Source organism: Phyllopteryx taeniolatus, chromosome 22 (assembly GCF_024500385.1).
Source record: "Phyllopteryx taeniolatus isolate TA_2022b chromosome 22, UOR_Ptae_1.2, whole genome shotgun sequence".
In the NCBI taxonomy this organism is placed as follows: domain Eukaryota; kingdom Metazoa; phylum Chordata; class Actinopteri; order Syngnathiformes; family Syngnathidae; genus Phyllopteryx; species Phyllopteryx taeniolatus.
Window position 1 is genome coordinate 4,130,888 of NC_084523.1, and position 22,940 is coordinate 4,153,827.

Here is a 22,940-nt window from a genome sequence, read left to right on the forward strand (position 1 = left end):
TTATGCGGATTTAATATGACTTTTTAACGATCATTAATCACCTCATACGAGATGCAAACTTTGAGAGGCCATTGCAATCCATTTGTGGCCTGCTGATAGGGCGGCCGTAGACATTTACTGTTCGTCTCTTCATCTCTCTCACACTCAGGTCCAGCAGCAGAAGGAGCCAGTTAATGGGATCAGGCTTTATGTTAAGTGGAGGACAGTGGAGGTTTAAATAAACCGTACATTGTTCCACGAGCCCTGGGCAGCATTAAAAGCTGCAATTTAAAACCCAAGAAGACAAGCTTATCACTGGGATCCGTGTGTGTGTGTGTGTGTGTGTGTGTGTGTGTGTGTGTGATGTGACCGTGAGAGTTTTGGGCCCTGTGTGAGGTGGTAATACAGTTGGACAGCTGCACGTGTGTGCACACACACATACATCCAAAGACAGAGTGTAATGTAACACCCCGTTATTTGCAGACATATGGAGTACAACGCATTGCCCTTCTGTCGTTTGACAACACAGCAGTCTCATTAAACCAAAACCTTTTTGATATTTTACCTTTGCATTGCTTTACCACCACACACATACTGTACCTACATGCAATATTTGTGTAGTTGCTGGTGGAATCTGTACCATGCAATAGTAAACACTGACTCATGGCATGTGTTTATTGTAATCTTGATTTCTAAGGATGAGGAAAAATCAATAGTGCACTCTCTTACTGCATAGTGAACTACAGCAGGATTAATAAAAGGCAAGGGTAAGACATGAATAAATACTCAGACAGGCTGACACGACACATAATGAAAGCTTGGCTTTTCCCTACAATTCCCTCTATTTGAAGCGCCGTGAGTTTTGCTTTTAAAGTTCAACCCTTTCTTCTTAAAAAAAAAAAAAAAAGAGCTGCTCCAGACAAAAACTAACATTGACACACATTAATTCCCTTGCTTGCAAAGAAATATAAAATAAATCCATAGGTTTACGCCACACTTGTTTTGACAACAATTTGGCTTTTAATCCTTTGGATTTGCAACCAAATCGGACAACTACTAGACATATGTTTTATGTGGCCAAATAAATAAGCTCCAGAAATTATATTAAAGGCAGCTATGCAAAATAAATAATTAGACCCCAAAGAGTGTCAGTGTTAGCACAAAACCTTTTGAGGCGTCTGCTAGAAACTGATAAAAAAAGATATACATCAGGAAGAGCCTACTCGAACAGCTGAACTCTATTTAGGATTAATCACAGGCATGTTAAATGGTGGCAGGTGTGTGGGGACTCCCATTTAACAAAGCCACATCCCAGTTATAAGAGGGTGTGCACAGTTCTGCAACCACATTATTTGAGTTGTTTATCATTTCCCCTATCAAACAGATTTTTAAGAAAAAAGTTTCAATTGAGTTGTACGCGTTCTAGTTCACAGTCATGGTGGAAAAGGTTTTGAAATAACTTATCTTGGTTTCATTTTTTAACATCACAAAAACCTAGCATTTGAACAGGCGTGTGTAGACTTTTGATAGCCACTTTAAATCACCAATCTCTCAATCTTTGGCCCATTTTCCACTTTATATGTTGGCTGTTTATATTTGTAACTGATATACAAATCTTCGGACTGATGACATTTTTTATTGACATCTCCATCCATCCATTTTCTGAGCCGCTTCTCCTCACTAGGGTCGAGGGCATGCCGGAGCCTATCCCAACTATCATCGGGCAGGAGGCGGGGTACACCCTGAACTGGTTGCCAGCCAATCGCAGGGCACATACAAACAAACAACCATTCTCACTCACATTCACACCTACGGGCAATTTCGAGTTGTCAATTAACCTACCATGCATGTTTCTTGGGATGTGGGAGGAAACCAGAACGCCCGGAGAAAACCCACACAGGCACGGAGAGAACATGCAAACTCCACACAGCCGGGACCGGGGATTGAACCCCGGTCCTCATAATTGTGAGGCAGACGCTCTAACCAGTCGTCTACCGTGCCGCGAGTTGGATGTCATTATTCTCATGTCACTTAACTAATTCCCGAATAATCTTTCCCTGACAACAGAAGGTCAATGTGTAAGCTTGCCTGCTTACATGTTAAATCTTTGGTAAAATATCTGTCAGTAGCATCAAAAGGGCAAGAGAAATGTAGTTCTTCCACAAACCATTTGCCATTACGCCTTTTCACCTCCGGTTGGTGTTCAAGTCAGGTGTAAAAGGATGAAGAAGCTTACTTCCTGCAGCTAAGATATTTTTGATGGGTTGTATTCTTCTTGACTGCTCTTAAATTGGAAACCAGGCGAGGTGGACAAATCTTAACAGACTAGAATAGTTTATATCTGATTATCAAAGTAATCATAAATGATCTATGCAAATATGTTATGACAAACATACATAGACAATGTGTGTTTTCTGTGCATGCAGGCGCAGTGCTTTGATTCACCCACATGAGTGCACGTGTTCACCTCACTTGTGTGGCGCACTAATCTGCCTGCCTAGTCTGAGCAGTGAGATGCACCAATCCCATCTGCTTGGCACAAACTGAGAAAATACTGTGCGTGTGCGTGTGTGCGATTAGTAATCCTGCATCCGTTCAGTGGAGCGGTCCTGCATCCTAATACTTTGGGCCTTTGGCCATGAAAAAAAGATTTTCTCTATGATTTTGTGCGGTCGGAAAGCAACACACGCTCTCGTATGGAGGTTGCATTTAAAGTCCAATAGTGGTGCAAGCTGTAGAAGATATGACATTGGAAACATTTTATTTTTGTAGAATTTCTGGGGCGATGTCTACTGAGAGAAAACATATGTTCATTGATGAATTATGTCAAAAATTTTTTCCATCAACATTCAGTCTGAATGTGTGGAGTTTCCATGACAACAGTTCATGACAACGAAAAAGCCCCCGATGGCGCGTGGAACACCCTGACTTCCTGTCGGCTTCCTGATCCAACTCTGTCCATCGCCATGGAGACACAACAATCTCCCCCCTCGCGTTCTTTCAGCGGAGGGTCACCACCCCACCACCCCCCCCCCCCCCCCCCCCAATTCCTCACTTGTTTGCCCCAAAAACCAAAATAGAGCACAAGGATGTTGTCCTCAATTCTACAAGCTTAGCCTTGATAAAAATGGATTGCAGCATTCTATTGCATTACAAACCATTATGAGTCAAAACCACACAACACATGCTGTATTTCTGTGGCGTCAGGTGGTGTTGGCATGCTTTATATTGGCGGAAGAAGCATCCCCTTTGGGTAAAGATATGTACCCCTTGCTGTTTGCTACTGAAGAGCCACCACCCGGTCGAGGGCACTCCAAAGCTAGGAGCAGGGCCAAGGGGAGGGGATTGGAAATGGGCCAGACTGTCATTCTCTCTGAGCTCCCACTCATGGATTTCTATCGGAATGTAAGCATGTTTTAAGGTGGGTTGGGGGATTGGTTGGAAAGTTGGACGGCTTGAGTGTTAATCAACTTACATTTGGTCACAGTTCCCAGATGACCCTTCTCGCTGACAGAAGCAATACAAAACACTGCATTTCACTTTCATTGGTTTTGGGTTCCACTTAACTTTTGATCAATAAAACAATGAAGCCCTCTGTTTCGCAAAGAACCACTGCAATTGTGTCAAAACCTTCGAGGAAGAAGTCAAACTGTGCATGTGAATCTCAACTTTAAATGGTTCTCTGAGGAAGAAAATGATTCAAGAAGTAGACCACACTTTCACTGTATTTTAGCTTGGATTATCTCAGAATGCAAAACTCAGTGAATCCCAAATTATTCAATCATTTAATCTGACTGTCTGACAGTGTTTGCAAATTCAAATTAAATCACAACCTAAGATAGCATCCAATTTGAGTTAACAAATTGCAAAGTTGGACACCGTCAGTGCTGCCATGATCAGTGTGCCAGCCAACATTGTGCAACACCCATTAAAACTTTGTAACTGGTTGTTAACAAAGCATCTCTCAAAATAAAACTGGAGGAACACACTTTAAACGAACAAATTGGGAGCGTTGGAAAATTTTCGGTCTGTTTTAACAACCATTCTGTCAGTGCAATGCTATGTGAATACCAACGTTTCTCTATAAAAAATGTATAAGAATTATTTTTAAAACACTAGTAATAACACTAGTACAGGACATAGGGACACATCTGTGTTAAATATTGATGTAAAATGGGCATTTTACCAACTCATGGTGCCAAACAAATTAAAACTTCTCTAATGCATTATTTGACCTGCAGTAGGTCTATTTATTGTTTTTCCTATTTGTTTTCCACCATCCCAGTAAAATGTCACTACCTGCATCAATCATACTAGCTCCTGAGAAAACTTGGGAGTGCGTTGCCTGAGCCATGTCCAGGCTTTTCGCCATCAAAGAGACGAGCAGCTGTCCTCGTGACACAGCCTGGCGTTTTTTTTTTTTTTTTTTTTTATAACTCGCACTACACTGCCAGGGTAAGAAAAAGATTCTGCTAAGTGGATTAAAGAAAAACTTAACATAAAATGTTTGGGATGACAAAATGAAGGGACGAAAGGAGGGAAGGCAAAAATACCCCCACAGAAAGTAAATCAATTATTCACTATAACATCTGTGGTTTGTCTCAATGCCAAACCTTTGGTTACTATAAAAGTGTAACCCACTTCTGTTGTGAGAAATGCCATCAAAATCTTATCTCATGTTCCATTTGAAGGACTGAAACAACTATATAAGGAAATAATCAAAATCACTAATAACCAGACAGCTAAGAAGGCTTTAGGAAATCTTTCTAACAAGATTTATTTCCCCTCACGTAAGGTTTTTATTCATCTGGTTTACAGAGCTTGACTCCATCAGCAGAGGAGAAGTTAGTGCAGCCATAATCTCCTTTTTAGCAGGGAGTTAAAAGGTAGAAGAGGAACAAATTACAATCATATCTCATAATGTCCCGTAACTAAAAAGTAGGCTTTTGATTTGCAGAGAAATTATGTGAGCCTGAGAGTTTTGTGAAAATAGACTACCAAGTATTTATCTATTATTCATGCATTTTCTTTGCTTTTACTTGTGTTCTGTGCAGGGAAGCCAAGTTCAATCAAAAGATGACAACACCTGAAACCAACACCCCAATGTCTGGTAATTCATCATTACTCTAATCAATAATCTGGGATTAACTGTCAGCGGTGTATCGTTTCATCCATACATAGATTGGAATGAGTGCGATGGATGTAATGGGAATAAAAGCATAAATTACACATATGAAGCAGACAGATTTCATCCATACAATAATTCATGATCCAGACTGTGTCATCGGTGCTCTATATATTATTTATGATTTTACTTAGTCAGTGTTCCAGTTATTTTTTCATTTTTTTTTAAGGCAATTACTATTACACCATGAGGCATCCTATAACGCTGCCGGATGCCTCACTCAGCAGACGCATGCAGGCCAGATGGTATCTCACAGGGATAACATATGATCGTCAATTTACATTATCATGTTGTCTATGGCGCTTAGTGTGGTGGCATGTTCTCATAAACTTGATATTTGTTTTCATCTCGTTTGGACATAATCAGGAGGGGCCAGCCACCAACACACACACACACACACACACACACACACACACACACACACAGTGGCTGGCAGAGAGCCTTCTCTTGTGAGCTGCGAAATGATCAATAGCACGCTGGCTGTTTTCGTGCGAGTCCATCACACCAATTGTCACGCACTAGCGAGTCATCAATAGCACAATGCAATAATTCAGTGTCATAAGGGGTGAAACGCCAAACTCCAAAAATATTAAAACAACAATAAACTGCGTGGGGCAGTAATGAGTTGATTTGAATTCTAGCAGAATGACACAAGGATGTCAACACTGGGCAAGGCTTCGACCTGACATCGGTTTGGAATAAGTGTGATTTAGTAATACAATCGAAATGCGTTCAGTTTCTCCGGCGCAAAAGCACATATGGAATTCCTCACAGCAGGTGTGATCTCAACTGAGAGAACATGTGGTTGCAAAGCATATGGCACAGTAAAAGAGCTACGCTAGTAAATCGGCACCTGATAGCAGAAGGGATCATTCAGGCTTTAAAGGCTTCACGTTACATTTCTTTTTTTAAGCAATAAGCTCACTAAACAAAACAAAAAACATTTTCCACTGCTTAGCCCAGTGGCTCTCAAACAGTCTGCACTAAGTACCACCTAAAAAAAACACTTAGCTCTCCAAGTACCACAACCATGACCAATATTGCAATACTGTAGCAAAGTAGGCCTAAGTGTTCATATAACATGAGACAGGTTTTATTCTTTAAAAGGATATTTATTATTATTGTAAGCCCCTGAAACATTACACAGTTTCAACATGAACACTTCACTTAAATATAGGGGGGACCTACATAATAATGCAATTAAAATGTATTATTATCAGAATCATCTTTATTTTGCCAAGTATGTCCAAAAAACACACAAGGAATTTGTCTGCGGTAGTTGGAGCCACTCTAGTACGACAACAGACAGTCAATTGACAGAGAATACTTTTGAGACATAAAGACATTGAGAAAAACACTGAGCAATAAAATTGGAAGCTAAATAATAATCCGACCTAAATAAATGTTTAAAGACAAACAGCTCTTAAACACTAAATGCAAATGTACTGAACTTAAAAACCTATGCAAGTGAATTCAGACATTTGTTTCTACATACATTATACATTGCTGATGATAATTGGTGAAAATGTGCAGAGACTCAGAACTATTTAGTACTCCAATTGGGGTAATATAGTATAAACTGTTTTTCACTGCTTCAGTTTTCCAGATTTAATTTTTTTTGGGGGGGGGCTAAAACAGGGCCAAGTGACACACATCGTGGGAAAGCCCTGTGACAACCCACTGGGATACATTCCGGCCACCGGAGGCTTTAAGTGGATATATTTTTGCAGCTCAAACATGTAGTTATGTGCAGGCATAAGAAAGATGCTAGTTAAAGTAGCATCCATTTTTCCAATTCGTAGTCAAGGTATTTGACTGACAGTGGGGTATGATTGTAGCGCCTTCAGCGGACACGCCCACAGCATTTGAGAGCGGAGACAATAGGTTGAATTTTCATGATTCTAAACCCCCATTTTATATATTTCCCCAGATTTGGTCGGGTTGTGAAAAAAATACACTTTTCTCTATGGTGTGTCAAATTTAGAATACATTTATGTTCACCTTACAGGGACTTCAAAAGTTAAATACAACAGAACTGTACTTAGGCTGTGATTCTTTTGGGTACCACTAAAGGGAGCCTAATGCGTACTACTACAGATTTTAAGAATCACTGGCGTATCCTGTTCAGGAGCTGCTGACTTTGGGTGAGAGACCCGTCAATCACAGGTCACCCAAATCCCCAGTCATTCACTATTTTGCCCATTCACAGAAAGCCTTAAAATCAGATACAGTGTCAAATCTCAGTGCACACTGCAAAAGTGATGAAGTTATGATTATGGCCCAAACACCATCAAAACACTACAATGGAGATTATAAGCCAGGCCATGTCATCCAACATCGGTGAACTCCGAGTCCTCACAAATGCTCTTTTGGATGAACGAACAACAACAAAACTCCCCGAAGGCGAGGCAGACTGTGTTTAGAACGACTAGGACAGATTAGGTCACAACAAGCACATCCGCCGGATCACACAGATTTGAATGTGTGCGTGTTTGTTGCACTTGTGACACTGTGCGCGAGTCAAACCACAAACTGTTCTGTAGTGCCGACTTGGCATACTGTGAGACAGATGGTTGGACAACAGGCCAGTCGGGGAACGATGCCTCTCAGTCTCCAACGACCAAATCTTTCACATTTAAAACATACTCGTGTCGGAATTGTATTCCAAACGGAAAAATACAGCTCTCTCAAAAAGCGAAGGTGAATGCTGAGAAATGTTGTCCTTGAGCCGAATTACAAAAGAAAATATATCGAGGACTCCAACACTGATTAATAAATCATTGGTTATTAAAGCAAAAGTAGAATGAGAGCATTTAGCATTCGACATGATTTCATAGTTTAATGACAAAGCTCATTAAAGACTGGCTCATATTAGCTAAAATGTTTACAAGATGTTTGATTAAGTTTAAAGAAGACGTGATGCATTTTTTCCATAATTTAAAACAGTTCCCAGGTTTCTTACTAACATTTCTGTGACATGGTTTTGTCAAAATGCCCCAAGGGTTAACAATTAAAGCAGACTTACTATACAGCGGAAACCACTCGGTTTTAAGGGGGCGGCTCTGTCTCATGCAAGTGAACCACACCTCACCCGATGCAGAGTATGGTTTTCATTACCTGTCATTTCATGACAGGGGGCAGCGCTAGGGTGGTGCCTATCGCAGCTAATTTGGGGTGAAAGGTGGACACACATTTGAATCATTTGGGATAAATAAAGTTATAGCAATGGATATGCTTGTTAACTGGAGGGCGGCCTGCTTTGCCTTATGTCCCATTTTCCAATGAGTGGCAAATGAAAGAAAAAATAATTAGTGTATAGACATGGCTTCCAACTGGAAGATAGAGCGCGAGCTCACGGAATGGTGAGATGCAAATAATGTGAATCATATTGCAGCCACCAGTTCAATGCTTTGCACGCTAAACGTGCTCATTAAAAAAAAAAATAATAATAGTTAATGCTGCTGGAAGAGAGTGCATCATGAAGCACACATGCACCACAGCGAACATAAGACAGCATGCTTTCGACACAGCATCACTACACAGTCACTCTTCAACATGTGTCAAAAGTTTCATACATTTGTACACAAATGCATCATTTCAGAATTATTGACGCGTACCCACAAGAAATTCGGGATTTTCTTACCCATGAGGCTGAGGAGCAGAAGCCGGGAGAAGACTTCATGGACCTTTACTGCCTTCATGGTCCCCCGCGAGAAAATGACACGCATAGAGGCAGAATGTTGCTTCGAGTGGAGCGAAACGCGTGTCGTGTGCGTAAAGATGCGCTAGCGGGTCATCGCGCTCGTGCTCGTGACCGTGCCCGTGCGTGTGCGTGTGCGGTTCGGCTCGGCTCTGGTAAGAGGAGCGCTGTCTGTCTGGCCGGATGAATGTGGACGCGCAATTGCGAATCGCAAACAGGGATGGCGTGAGCGCCACCCACTGCCCTCATGAAAATGAATGAGGGGCGTCATGGTGATCTGACTTCAGGGATTTCTGTGTGATCTGTGTGTGCGTGCACTTGACGTCCAATCAGTGTCTTTTAGCTCTGAAAGCACTGAGCTCCTCTTGCATGCATTACATTACATAAACTACACTTTATACAGTAAAAGGACATTTGAGACATGAAATGCTGTACACCCACAATATAATGCAGCTTTAGCAAAGAAACATTTCTCAATATGTTTACTATTGTGCTTGTCGAACTGCACTGCAGCTTATTAAGCAGTGGCGGTCCTAGCTCGAATGGCGCCCTGTGCAAGACCCCCCTTTGGAGCCCAAACCACCATCTTTTCTCATCAACAGAGAGCGACTCCACAGATTACCCATACAAACGGCAGTGATTTTACATGTCATGATCCCAGTAGAAAACTATCTGTAAAGCCACATACATCGCACATACCAGAAACAAAGCATGGTTCTAATACTGTATTGTTTTCACTTAATTTAGCTTGCATTCAACCAGCTGATTTTGGTTCCTACTAAAACAATGAAGACAATTATTGAGCACTTAATGTAGCAACATGGTTGCCGTCCCTACAGACGACTATGAAGTCCTCGCTAAGTGCTAAAGAAAGAGATTTGAGTCTCTTTTGGAAGACGTTTCATCAGAGGGTGCGTTCGAGGAAATCGGGATTCAGCAGAATCGCGCAGACCCCGCTGATCACAGTATGTCTTGATGAATAATTTGTCTAAAGAGAAAGGCTTTGGTCCGCTGAACTGGAGCAGCCCCACACAGCGGAACAAGACCCCGGCGACAACAAAACTCTCCCACAGCGGAAATAAAGTGTGTTTTAATGTAAAAGGATTAGGAAAAGGTTGGAGAACAACAGTCGCCCGAAGGACCCGACTGAACAGCACCGAGTGTGTGTGCTGGGAAAAAGAATGAGTTGGGAGTGGGGTTCACATGCAACAGGCTTCAATGGTTCAAAAACACACTGCGGTGGCAGCTTTGTGTGTGAGAATGTGTGAGGCAGGACCGAGTCTCACAAGAACAAGCTGCTCTCATTACTCCGTGTGCATTCATTAGCATAAATTAAGAGAGCTAATCCTCCTTTAATTCCGCCAGGAGAGCCTTTTTGTCCTACTTGTAGGTCCAACATTTACGATCCAATGTTTGTTACAATATCCTCTCACCTCCCGTGCTTCCGGGAAATACTGTCGGCCTCTGCATGCGTGTTTGTGCGTACACTTGAAAAGGGCTTGAGTTTGCCTTGTGAGATAGCGGCAGGTTGAAATTTGCATGTTTCGTTACCAAGATAAATCGGAGGTAAACTGGGAGGTGCCGTGTGGCCCTAAAATAAGTCTTGAGAGGATTTTCGGTTTGTGTAAGAGATGTTTATGTGTGAGTGAGAATTTTTCTTGAGCGAGGGGTTTTTGGTGAGCGTGAAAGAATTTCTGATGTGAACGAGAGTTCTTTGGTGGCTGTGAGAGTTTTTGGGTACACAATGTAAAACGGTTGTTGGCATGTGAGAGTTTTTTGGAATGAGTGAGAGGTTCTTTAGTTTGAGTGAGAGAGTTTTTTGGTGCATGTGAGAGGTTTTTGGTGAATATGAGAGGTGGTGTGTGTGAGGTTATTTGGTATATGCAAAAGGTTTGTGTGAGAGATTTTATGGTAAGAGGTTTTTGAGTGGAGGTGAGAGTTTTTTTGGGTGAGCTTGAGAGGATTTATTGGTTTGTGTAAGAGATGTTTAGGTGCGAGTGAGAGTAAGAGTTTTTTTGAGAGCTTAATGTTATTTTTGTTCAATAAGACATCTAATAGAAAACAACTAACTAGAGCAAACAGACACACCTACACACCGGACACTGGACAATAGCCTTCATATTATTGCCAGACAAGTGCGTGCGTATGTGTGTGTGTGTGTGTGTGTGGGTGTGTGTGTTGTGTGTGTGTTTGTGTGTGGGTGTGTGTGGTTGCAATGGCATTTGGTCCTGGGTCTGAGTTGACAGTGATATTGACTTCCATTGGTGGCAACTGGAGGTCACTGTTGTGGCCAGAGCATGCCTGACAGATAACTGTTCGATGTTTATCCCTCTGTGTGTGCATGCGTGTGTTGATGTGCGTGTAAGATGCCGTCAATGTGCGCCTGTGGTGCAATGTGAGTGTGGTTGGTGTGGCTCAAAAGATAAGTGTGCAGACTGTCTGGTATGTGCAAATGACACAGGCTACAATAATATACAGCCTAATATAATGTGACAGATGCCTATTTTGTCACTTAACAACACCTGTGAGATTAGGGGGAGTTTAACGGTCACAATTTATTGATGGTCTCTCTGTTCTTATTAATTTAGGGATGTGTTGCCAGAAAGATGTTCCTTTAGGGACAATTGCAATTCCATTTAATAATCAATTTGTTCCTCCTCTTGGAGATCCATGATAGCTTGTATTTTTGAAAGGCAAGAAAAAAAAGCAGAATATGCCAGTGTCTCTGCCATTTAACATTTGTGTCAGGCTACTTCAAAAACTCGCAGAGCTGCCTGCCTCCATCTGTCTGTGTGTACGTATGTGTGTGTTTCAGGCCATTTCACGTGTCTGTCTGTGATCGTACATTTACCTTCCGAGATCATTAAAGGTTTCGCCGTAGATCTTAAAGTCACGTGACTCATCTCTCACACTTTTATTACATCTCCGAGGGAGGTTTATGTTTGAGTCGCAGTGGTTAGCTTGTGACCATAAACTACAGAAATCCATACTTTAACCATGTGATGTATCCTGTGAATAATTCAAGAAAATGTCACAAATTAATATGCAAAAATCAAATAATGGATATGGATAAAAACTGGACTTTGGTTACTGTAGTCTTTGCATTGGGTCAAAGAGGATGTTTGCATATTCAGGCAAACTATTCTTATTTAATTTTAAGGTAATACAGTGTTAACGTGTGAAAAATTAGAATGTAATGACGGATCATGCTCAGTTGAAATTAATAAATAGTATATATATAATATATAATAATGTTTCTCAAGGCGGAGTTCACGGTGATTCAAAATGCCAGGAAGAGTTTTTTAAAAACAAAAATTGGAAATGGTTTGGACTGATTAAAGTCCTGTGTATCAAGATTAAACAACACCACCATCATGTTTACATTATTCACCATAGTGATTCAATAAAATTGCTACCAAAGTGCTGTATTTGGTTCAATGATTCAATTTTTCATTGTCACACTACAGCATGCCTGACGACAAAATAGGAAATGATCAAGATCCTTCAATGTAATCTGACTTAATCCAATGAACAACAGTGCTGGTGTGTCAGTTTCAATCAGTGGCTGAAATGCAGCGTAAATATGGAGAGTGGGATGCTTTGTGGAAATTAATGTGGTTTGATCTCACTGAGTGTACATGTCATGGCATGCAATTGTTTTGTCTGTGTTGTTGTGGTTGTCTAAAGCAGGATTATGCTAAAATATCGTTCTTTTTATTTCCTTTTTCCCCACAAATGTTTGACTGGGGTGTGTACAATTTGGCACGGACAAAACTGATACATTAGAATGGTGACTTGTCCTAAAACATTTGTCCAAATAGCAATACTCAAATAAGTAGTAGCAGTACTGTTGTATTAATGAAGGCATTACTACTCACCTATGAGGATGTGTTGCATGGACTGAACACGTCTACTGAGAGATTAGGGTAGACACCTGCAGACACCAAACAGCAAAGATATACAGTATATGGTATTTGCCATGTAAACAACAAGAGACAAAAGAAATCAACCAATTTGGTTCTAGGGTGAATTTTACTGGCCCTGTGCACATCGAGAGAATCTTCACACACATGTGCTTTGTGAAACCACGCTGGCACTGGGTCAATAAACCTTGCTGAGGCTTTAACTTTCACATTTAATAGGTTTCTTTTAACAAGGTAATGCGGCAGTGTGAATTTGTGCTGAAATAACTGATCCAGTTAAAATGTCTGAAATCATCCCTCTGGATAACCTCCTTTTGAAAAAGAAGTACAAATATTCGGCATTGATTTGAAAGCGAGAGTCAACGTAATGCATTTGTAACTCTTAGGTCAGTAAATATAACCGTGTCAGCCAGTAATTGCAAAAGTGGGGTGTTATTTCCCATAGAAAAACTTAAATGGTGTCAAAGAAGGCACATAACCTTGAATAAAAGCAAACAAAAATCCTCGTTTTCCTTCCCCGTTCCATCCAGATTCTAACCATGTTATGGAGGCAGTAATGAGAAGAGGAGTACCTCAGCTGGAGAAAGGCCATTTTCCATGGTCAGAGGTCATTGCGAATGAGGTGCATTTATACGAACATGAAACCCTGGCCAGACGTGCACAATTACTCAGTTCATCGCCCGCGTACCTCATTCTAGAATAGATCAACGCTCATGGAAGCCAGAGGAGCTTGATGAGACATTTAGCAGTCACAATGAGGGGGTGATCTCCATATTGATCCCTTGGCAATGAGCACATTCTGCTGCTGCATTTACCTGCAGGTATGAACGCAGATTAGTCTAGTCAACATTCCTGGAGCCCGTACATTACTCCCCTCCTGGGGAAATGGGTTCTTTTTTTCTAGATCCTACATCAATTCTCAAGAGCTAATTGGTAAAATGATTTGTCTGACATCACAATGACTCTCTCCATTATGTAACAGCAGCATGTAGGCGGGCTGTATCTTACTGTATTAAGTAGGTCATGAGATTAAAGAGAATAAAATCTGTTTTGTGGCCTCTTCTGTTCGCCTCAACTTACCTGAGTGTGAAGCTTTTCATTGATAATCAGTGCATCTCTGCCCATTTCTCAGGATATGCCGATTTGTGAAAGATTAGCTTTTTGAAAACAGAGATTATGTGTTGACACTCTCATGCAGCAGATTCAAGTAGTACACGGCTGTCTAACACTAGGGCGACTCAAACAATTAAACCTGAGAGTGTTATTGATGCTCTCAGAAAGAGAACCCTCCATGCAGAACTAAAACGAAAACAGTAAAAAGGGAGAAAAGAAACTTGAAGTGGGAGCACTAAATATGTGACATCGAGTGTACATTCGGGATTGTCTGTATATACATATAAGGCGGCAAACACTTACTTTCTTAAAAGGACTGCGGGTACCGCATCCTCTGCAGAGGTTTGCCTGTTTTTCATTCCCACTCGGTCCACATGAGCACAGAAAACGGAGATGGATTGCTGCTGGGCACCATGGCAACCTCTGGGGCTTTTCTTCATCACTGTGGCTGGGAGAGGAAAGGCAAGGAAGGAGGGGAAAAAAACAAAAAGAAGGAGAGAGTTAATCAACATCGCGCATTAATTATGCCTTTACTCACTGCAAAGCTTTCACACACCCTATTGTGCATCCAAACAGCCGGGTGACAAAAACAGTCTACATGGGAAAATACTTTCATTTGAATGAGGCCAAGCTAGTCAGAGCTACATTTTGGAGAGGATGTGTGCAAATGCACCTGCCTTCGTAATATAGCGTGGACATAAAAGGTCTACACACACCTCTTCCAGGGTTTTGTGATATATATTAAAAAAAAAAAAAAAAAAAAACAAGGTAATAAATAATAAAACTTTTGCAATCATTAATTACTGGATACTACTACTATACTATAACCCGTACAACTCAATTGAAAAAAAAAAAGTTAAAAAGAGATCATGTTGTGTGCACAGTCTCCTATAACTGGGTTGCGGCTGTGTTCAGAATTAACCAATCACATTCAAACTCATGTTAAAAGGGGCATCAGCACACACCTGCCCCCATATAAAGTGTCTCTGATAACCCCAAATAAAGTTTAGATTTTCCAGTAGGCTTTTTCTGACATTTATTTGCATCTCTGAAAGTTTTGTGCTAACACTGACTTTGGGAGATTTTGGTGTTGATTGGTTCATTCTTAACACCACCGCATCCCCAGAAATAAGAGTGTTCGCACTTGTGCAACCATACTATCTTAGTTTTGAATATTTTAGTTCCCTTCTCAAAACCACTTTTATTTCACTTGAGTTGTATATGTTATAGGTCACATTATTGGAAATGATTTATCTTGTTCTGTTTTTGGGTTGTTGGTTTTTTTTGTATCTCAAAAGCAACCTGGAATGGGGTGTGTAGACCTTTTATATTTACTGTAGTATGAGAGGAAGACCTGCACTCAACCCTAATTGTGGAACTTACTGGTTTGCTTCATGGGTATTGCCAAGGTACACTTGAGCAAGACTCTGAGAACCCTCCTTAATACACATCAATATGTATTGACTGTATATAAACACATACATACCTATGTGTAATTTCCACAACTCCAGAAGCGATTGTTTTTTGTTTTGGTCTTTTTCTCCTAAAATCTGCTTATGGGTGTGTAAGATTTAGCACAGTATGGGTCAGACACTAATACTAAAGTCTATAATAGCCTGATCAAATTAGCTGGTTGCACAGTCAACAAAATGGACTTGAAACATTAAATTGATTAGATAAAATAAGATCAATCTCACCTGTTGCATTTTGTCCAATCAGTATCATTGTTGTTGTACATTTAGGGGTTATGTAGACCATTCACAGAAATATATTCGACGCCTGGGATCATTTTAATTACTCTATCGTTTCATAATGGTGCAAATTAATCACTTAGCGTTTTAAATATTTTTTTGTACTATACCTGTTATTACAGTTTGCATAATTTCATTGGACAAGGAGTAATGAAGAGCTCATAAAAATTGTTAGCAAACAGCGCCATCTTCTGTTGTCTTCGAGCAGCAAAGTTTCTTCGACGAGCTTGATACAGGACTCCCACACGCTGACGTTTGAGAGTAAAAATGGTTTCAAAGTAACTGATAAAAAACATTATTTTTCTTTCTATTTAGTATTTTATTGTTTTACGGTGAGAAGCTTTAGCCTGCCTTACCAATGCGTACCATGCTGACGTCATCAATGCGCGACGGGGAAGAATTGTCCTTCACTATGCTCATTCTGTAACCTCGCACGCGTTGTAAATGTACATTGTTTGTGTGTTTTTTTTAATGGAAGCAGCAGATTTAGGTTGACAAACATCCTCCGCAATTTGATTGAGTGAGTATTCAGTAGCTAACAAACTAACTACTATCCGCTTTTTCTTGCCGTCTGCGTGCTGAACGTCCTGTTTTTCCCAAATAAAACAAGTAGAACAATGTGTAGTTGTATCATTTCTACTTACAATGGTATATAAATGCGTTGAATGCACTGTAGCTGATTTTAGCAGCAAAAAAACCCCACACTTTTACCTTTTTTGATTCCATCCCTCCACAGTCAATAGGTTATGGCAGCTCCAAACTCAGCTGAAAGAAAGGCCTGTTGGGATGCCAGAGACTTATTATGGAAATGTCTGGATGACAACAATGACAAGATTGCATCGTGCCAGAGCTTCCAAAGCGAGTTTGAGGCCAAATGCCCCGCTCAGTGGGTAAACTGTACCCTTTTTGTTGTTGTCATTCGCAGCTCATCGTACACCGTATTTTAAGTGTACTTCCTATTTCTGTCTTTGCTTGCAGGTCAAGTATTTCAGCAAAAGGAGAGACTTCTTGAAATACAAAGAGAAGATGGAAACACAGGGGTTCACACCTGCTGAAGGCCCCCGACAGCCCTCCTAACACAAGACAAAAGTGACATTATTTTTTTTTTTTTTGCCACATTCAGGCCTTGAGGACTTGGAATAATTTCTTCTTCTGGTTGATTACGTGTATTTATGTGAACAAAGCTTTAAATTGCATTTTGTGTAATGGCCTTGTGAACTCCTGATGTTGCTTCACATGAACATACAAAATTTATATTAAAAAAATACATTACATGTTGGTTGAATGGGTTTTATTCTTGTACACATAGTTGGTCTTTTTAACTTTCTCGTCTTTAAAATGCATGGAATTGAACCAGTTCTTTATGTTACAAGTCTATGTATTTACAAAGATAGGCGTCAAGGCTTTGACATCGACTCCACTGAGTTACATTCAGTGTGACAACTTGAATAAATTACAGATAAAAGATTGTGCCTATGATACGATAATTGGTTTAGAACAGATAAAAGCCACACATTCCATTGTGTAAAAATATTAAACACATTTTACATTTTTGCACAGTACATGTTAATATTGTCTTCTACCACCAGATTTGATTGAACATTGATTGTCATAAAATGCAAATATATGCGCTCACCCTTTGTACCTTAATGTGTTCAAAAAATTACTCATTCACATTTTCAAGCCAACGAGCCATCCTTTAGCAGCTTATTATTCAACTGTAAAACATTTCATGATTTTTTTTTTTTTTTTAATGATGCGCTTCATTATATCAGTCACCACAGTGACGGCAAAAGCCCTTGCCTTGTTTCCACGGAGTGAAATAGGAACTTTTTATTCCTTTGTTAGGATTGGGAACAAGCGCACTCCTAAAGGTTCCATGATGTACTTTTACTGTGAGTAAAAGAACTGTATACTGGTTTAAAGGCAGTACTAAAAATGTTTTCCCAAAAACTGTACAGTCGAAGGCATTCTGTGGTTTTGAGCGCCATTTGCAGAATCTTTAAATGTCATATCACACAGCAAGTGAATAGAGAAATTACCTATATTTAAGGATATCAAATACTTTTTCTTTTTTACAGCTTTCATTGTGAATTGTGTATTGCCTCCTTCAAGCAGCTTCTCCTCCCCTCTGTCCACCTTCTTCCCATAAGTCCAGTCTAGACTTTCTCTGTCAAAAGACTTTCTTAATTCTCTCCAGATTGGTCCCCCTCTTGCTGGCTTCACTCTGAGAAGAGGGTGGGCTATAAGCTGCTGGTGACATTTGCGGCCACTGCCCAGGCTGGGAACTCGGACAAATTAAAGAGGGGAACCCCCCACGTGGTGATGGCCAACATCACCACCGCCACGCCGATCAGGTTCACTCCGAAACCTGCTTTCACCTGGAAAATAAAAAGGAGATGGCAATACATTCATGCAAGAAAAAAATATCATGGCAAACCACCAAACAAAAATGTTCTAAAAATATATACTGTGGACTGAAATACACAGGTTAATTATGTACCTTTTGCCATCTAGTGGAAGAGCATTACATTGTTCTGCCTGTCTCTGTCACTGTCATAGACAGATTAACAAATATATACTTGTCTTAAATAAATAATTTTTGGGCCACCTAAGTGGAGTTGGGAATCGCATATGTCACAGTGTATAATCACAAACCAGAGCGCAGTTTAAATGAGAGAAAACGTGACAGCTTCTCTAGGGGCATTCAAGTCTTTGCCAAGAGTTACAAAATACAACTTTTCATCCCTCTGATTACATAAAACAATCACAGGCTTTTTGATGCTGCAGGTGCAAGAGAGCGTGTGATTTGGGCAAAGTAGGCGTGCACGTGTGCGTGTGTGTGTGTGTGTGTGTGTGTGCGCGCGTGCGTGTGCGTGCGTGCGTGTGTGCGTGTTCGTGTGTGTGTGTGTGTGCGCGTGTGCGTGTCATACCATGTCGCTGATCTGCAGGTGTCCGTAGCTGAAGACGATGGCGTTGGGGGGGTTCCCCACTGGAAGCATGACCCCGAATGACACGCACATTGTGGAGGGGATTAAAGTGTGGAGGGGGTTGATGCGCAAGGTCTCGGACTATGAAGGAGGGGTAGATACAGTAAGAAATAAAGGGAAAGAGGAATTTAAAAAAATTGAACAAACATTTTGGAGAAAGTGGAGGTCATGAAAAAAATATCTCCCCATTGCTTCGACATTTGTCAAGTTACACAATATTTTTTTTAAGTTAACAATTTAGGATCTTAACAAGAAAACGAAGGTGAAGTATATATTCTGCTACTCTTAATTTCCCTCTTAGGTGTGAATTCAGTCCGAAAGAGTGAGTGAACCAAATGCACAATTATTTCCAGTTTCACAGTATTAAAATGTAATGGACAACAAACTGATGAAATTTGAAAGAACTATCCGAATCCGAATATGTGAAATGGAATGGAACTCAATCCAGACCCAGCTCACATTGCAAATGGAAGACCCGTGCCTTCAGTTTATGTATATTCAAACTAAATGTTGCAACACATCATTCTTGATCAAGCTGTGACGTACCAGTGCGGAGAGGATGGGCAGGAAGACGGTGAGCGTCGCCGGGTTGGAGGCGAACTCCGTGACCGCCGACACCAGCAGGCAGGCGAGCAGGGTGACGGCCCAGGGCGGGAGTCCACTCATCGGCTCCAGCTGGCGGCCGATCCACACGGACAAGCCTGACACCTGCACACCGAAATCAGTCAGTATGATGCACTGCAGTTCTACTCGTTGAACTCAATGATTCTCTGATCGATGTTGTACCTTGCAGCCGGCTGCCAGCGCATAGCCTCCGCCCACCAGGATGACGATCTCCCACGGCATTAGCCGCTGGAAGTCCTTCCAAGTGATCATTGGAGCCAGCGGGTCTGATGCTGTAAATACAAATTGCGAAGGAATGTCGTGACGTGAGGATTTGTTTTATTGTAAAAGCAATAAAAGTATTGCTTTGACATCTTGGTGCAAAGGAACTATTTTGAAGTGAGTTGAGCAGCTTCATTTAGACAAAAGTAGTGCTCTGCTGCCATCTTGGTGCCATGGAACTATGCTCAAGTGAGTTGAGGAGCTTAATGTAGACAAAAGTAATGCTTGGTTGGCCGCCGTCTTTTGGAATCTTGGTGGCAAGAGTTGCAGAGCTTTATTACGGCAAAAGTAGTGCTTTGCCACCATTTGGTGGCATATGTAGGCAGTTCTAAACCTAGTTGCGGCAGGGCTCGGTCCCTACCGGTCCTTAATAGCAGGGGAACACTGTAGTACAGTTTCATAAATACTGCACAGTGACTCAAAACCACTCTAGAAACTATCCAATCAATTATTATTTATTTACAACAATTAATGTATCTTTGTTCATCCATCTATGCCAGCGACGTATAGTGACAGGCCAAACTATTCAGTAGGAAATGGCAGAACAGAACAGAATAATAGCTTCGTGATCAATAAACAGGCCCCGATTTCACACTGAGGAAACCTATTTCTGAGTACATTGGGAGAAATATCTTTATTCCAGTAGATACTGTATACTTTTTGTGCCATTTTTGGTGTGCTGCATGTAAAAGATGTGCCTTGGCTCACTAAGGTTGGTTAACACTGATATAATCTGGTCACTAGCACCCTGAAGCCTGCGTGTGCTCTACCTGAGTCTCTGTAGCTCGAAGAGGGTGAAGAGAAAGGCCGCCTTGCAGGAATGAGGAAGAGCAGGAAGCCCAGGAGGACAGACACTGTAGCGTCGGTGCGATAACCTTTTCTAAAGGAGGGAGAACATACATTACGATTTCATTTTGTGTGTGTGTGTGTGTGTGTTTGACACGCAACATGAATAATGACAGTTAGTGGGATATCGGGAGTACTTCTCAAAAAGGGAGGTCCAGCCGGGCACAAAACCAGGTTCTCTCGTGAACCAAAGCAGAGTCATCAAGATGAAGAAAACCCCAGTGACAACCTCTGGGTAGCTAGAACACACACACCAAAAAAAAAAAGAAGAGCAACATCTGGTAATAGAGAATTAAAATGTCATTTTAATGTCCTACTCTGATGGAACAGATGGATACCTGATGGGTCCCAGTTTTTCATACTCCTCATGGATTCTCTTCTCTGACATCATTTCCCTTTTGGACTTGCGTTTCTTACTCAGAGAGCATGTTTCCCTGAAGCTGGAGATGACATCATTAACCACACACATTCACCATGCACAAACTCTCACACGGCACTCACTTGCAGCCCAGGAAGAGAAAGTGCAGCCACAGCCAGGTGAGGACCAGCATGATAATGGCAATGGGGAAACTGAAGATGAACCACGTGCCGAAGTTGATCACCTTGGCATCTGGATAGCGCCTGGAAACGGAAACAATGGACGTTTCTGCAGTGTTTTGCAAATTCACCTGAAAAGGTTACACGGTGAACCAGGCATCTTCGTGGTTTGGCATTTGCAAATGTGACTATTTGTAGATTTGTTTCCTTTTTTCCCCCTTGAACCTATCTTCAGTTAGCCGCTATTTAAAATAAATAAATAAACTACATTTGCTGTTTTTGGGCTCTATCTGGTAACATCTTGATGTATGACGTATGTTGAAGTGAGTTGAGGAAATTAATTAGGCATAGGCAAAACTATGTAAAGGAAAGTCTGGACACTCTATGAAGTGACAGCACTGCTCTGTTACTGGTCAAATCAACATCATATGATTTATGAACGGCATGTTGATATCCAGCGTCTCCATTTCTGCCAAGCTTGTCATAAACAGTAGGCCTGCATTAGCCTGGAATTGGGGTCTGATTCGCAAACCTGACTTAACATGAGTCAGAAAAGCACAGAAGCTTTTTTTTTTTTTTTTTTATGTTGCATGCATAAAGAACGTACGTGTTAAACTGCTCAGCGAATATTAGGTTGGTGGACGTGCCGGTGATGGTGATGAGTCCACCGATGGTTGCGGCGTAGGTGATGCTGAGTGTCAGACATTTGCAGATCATGTGGTCCCGCTTGGTGGGATACTGGGAGTCTCGCCTGGCCTTCACGCGCTTCACATTTGGGATTTCAATGGCCACCTATGTGAAAATGAAGAACAAAATGAGTGACACTTGAGTCTTCAGGTTCTACTCAGAGAATGTTTTATCATTGGCGTTTCGCTGGTAGTTTCTCACCCGCGGCAAGTGTCCGTTTGTATGTGTGATGCATTCTTGATTGGTATTTTGATTCACACCCATCCCGTTGGCTTCTCCAGTCTGTACATGAAGAGTTCAAATAGAGTCGTTTATGATGTAGTTGTTTTTTTTTTGTTTTTTTTTTGTTAAGAAATGAGTTTTTGTTACCTCACTAAGTGTAGAGAGCTCCTGTTTATCGTAAGCATTGCTGGAGGATGAGGAGAGAATGACAGCAATTAGATGAATAAAAAGAAGTGCTGGTTGGTAAAATAGTTGCTTTAAAACAAATTCTTTATCGGTTAATCCAAACTTAGATGTTTTTTGAGACAACTGTAAGGAAGTCAGAGTTGCTGGAAGAGTGAGAAATTATATTATATCATATTGAATAGATAAGATGATTGAAATATACCCGTGTTTGTTAAACTGATATGCAGTACGTTAAACTGCAAACCTGCAAAACTGTGACAATAAGTACAGTTTACCATTTTCAGCTATACCATTACTCTAATTTAAATATTCAACATGTCAACCCTGGAATGCAGTTCATTAAAAAACATTTCATGTCCAAATTGTGTCATATTAGTAAAATACAGTATTTATTTATAATATTTAATTATAATGATTATAAATTACATTCATTTTTTTAATAGCTTCACTACAATCATTATAGTTCTTATCACTCTTATATTGTCTAACTGTGAGGTATTCCTGGGGTCCATTTTATTATTACTATTATATTTTTCAAATTGAAGAAAATGTTATTGGTTTTTTTTAATTTTTTTTTTATTTTGTGCTTTGTCTCCCAGCCAGATACAGGTGAGATGGAGCGGGTTGTTTGGATAGGGGTTCTCTTGAAAATTTCAAAATGTGAGCACTGTTTTTTATATGTTTCTCTACTGTACTGCAGGGTTGATGCTCAATCAAAGATATTGGGCAAAAAAAGATGTGGTTACAAAATGCTTAGGGAGATTCAACAAACAAAATTCAGTCACAAATGAAGTTACGACCAAAACAATACCTGTCATTACGGTCGAGCAGTGCCAGTTGGTTCTTGTCCAGGGTTTCTTCTTTGTCTGAAACTGCAGCAGGACAAAACAAACACCATCAAAATTGCACATTTGTCACAGTCGACGAGGAACATTT

The 22,940-nt window shown here is 40.8% G+C and overlaps 3 protein-coding genes and 1 long non-coding RNA gene across 9 annotated transcripts in view; 2 read left to right on the forward strand and 2 right to left on the reverse strand.

Moving 5' to 3' along the window:
- LOC133472004 (receptor-type tyrosine-protein phosphatase zeta-like) overlaps nucleotides 1-16,463 on the reverse strand; it is a 44,655-nt gene extending 28,192 nt beyond the window's left edge. For 2 of the 3 annotated variants that reach the window (XM_061762231.1, XM_061762230.1), the window contains exon 1: nucleotides 8,808-9,080. In XM_061762231.1, coding sequence (XP_061618215.1) covers nucleotides 8,808-8,892 — 85 coding nt within the window. In that variant the 5' untranslated portion in view covers nucleotides 8,893-9,080. Of the gene's footprint in view, nucleotides 1-8,807; nucleotides 9,081-12,742; nucleotides 12,799-14,203; nucleotides 14,349-16,362 lie in introns of those variants that run through there. The other variant, XM_061762232.1, reaches the window with a different exon arrangement.
- Nucleotides 15,862-16,925, forward strand: LOC133472015 (cytochrome c oxidase assembly factor 6 homolog). 2 transcript variants are annotated; one of them, XM_061762264.1, is made up of 3 exons: nucleotides 15,862-16,167; nucleotides 16,388-16,541; nucleotides 16,630-16,925. In XM_061762264.1, the coding sequence occupies exons 2-3, from the start codon at nucleotides 16,398-16,400 to the stop codon at nucleotides 16,726-16,728; spliced, it is 243 nt and encodes an 80-aa protein (XP_061618248.1). In that variant the 5' UTR covers nucleotides 15,862-16,167; nucleotides 16,388-16,397; the 3' UTR covers nucleotides 16,729-16,925. The 2 variants fall into 2 exon arrangements, with proteins under 2 accessions (XP_061618248.1, XP_061618247.1); XM_061762263.1 differs by having other exon boundaries at nucleotides 15,870-16,171.
- Nucleotides 16,926-16,927: 2 nt separating this feature from the next.
- Nucleotides 16,928-22,940, reverse strand: part of slc13a4 (solute carrier family 13 member 4) — a 44,679-nt gene continuing 38,666 nt past the window's right edge. For 2 of the 3 annotated variants that reach the window (XM_061762243.1, XM_061762245.1), the window contains 12 exons: nucleotides 22,816-22,876; nucleotides 21,966-22,005; nucleotides 21,798-21,878; nucleotides 21,517-21,701; nucleotides 20,874-20,993; nucleotides 20,711-20,812; nucleotides 20,510-20,611; nucleotides 20,297-20,406; nucleotides 19,428-19,537; nucleotides 19,188-19,349; nucleotides 18,585-18,722; nucleotides 16,928-18,032 (listed from right to left, as the gene is read on the reverse strand). In XM_061762243.1, the coding sequence (XP_061618227.1) occupies nucleotides 17,895-18,032; nucleotides 18,585-18,722; nucleotides 19,188-19,349; nucleotides 19,428-19,537; nucleotides 20,297-20,406; nucleotides 20,510-20,611; nucleotides 20,711-20,812; nucleotides 20,874-20,993; nucleotides 21,517-21,701; nucleotides 21,798-21,878; nucleotides 21,966-22,005; nucleotides 22,816-22,876 (1,349 nt within the window). In that variant the 3' untranslated portion in view covers nucleotides 16,928-17,894. The remainder of the gene's footprint in view (nucleotides 18,033-18,584; nucleotides 18,723-19,187; nucleotides 19,350-19,427; nucleotides 19,538-20,296; nucleotides 20,407-20,509; nucleotides 20,612-20,710; nucleotides 20,813-20,873; nucleotides 20,994-21,516; nucleotides 21,702-21,797; nucleotides 21,879-21,965; nucleotides 22,006-22,815; nucleotides 22,877-22,940) is intronic. The other variant, XM_061762244.1, reaches the window with a different exon arrangement.
- LOC133472017 (uncharacterized) lies at nucleotides 18,636-19,570 on the forward strand. The gene is made up of 3 exons (XR_009786525.1): nucleotides 18,636-18,903; nucleotides 19,177-19,365; nucleotides 19,435-19,570. It is a non-coding gene; the product is annotated as an uncharacterized LOC133472017 (long non-coding RNA).

Coding starts and splice junctions, on each gene's coding strand:
- LOC133472015 (XM_061762264.1), top strand. CDS start 16,398: ATGGCAGCTCCAAACTCAGCTGAAAGAAAGGCCTGTTGGGATGCCAGA. Junction 16,542..16,629: donor CCAAATGCCCCGCTCAGTGG/GTAAACTGTACC, acceptor CTTTGCTTGCAG/GTCAAGTATTTCAGCAAAAG.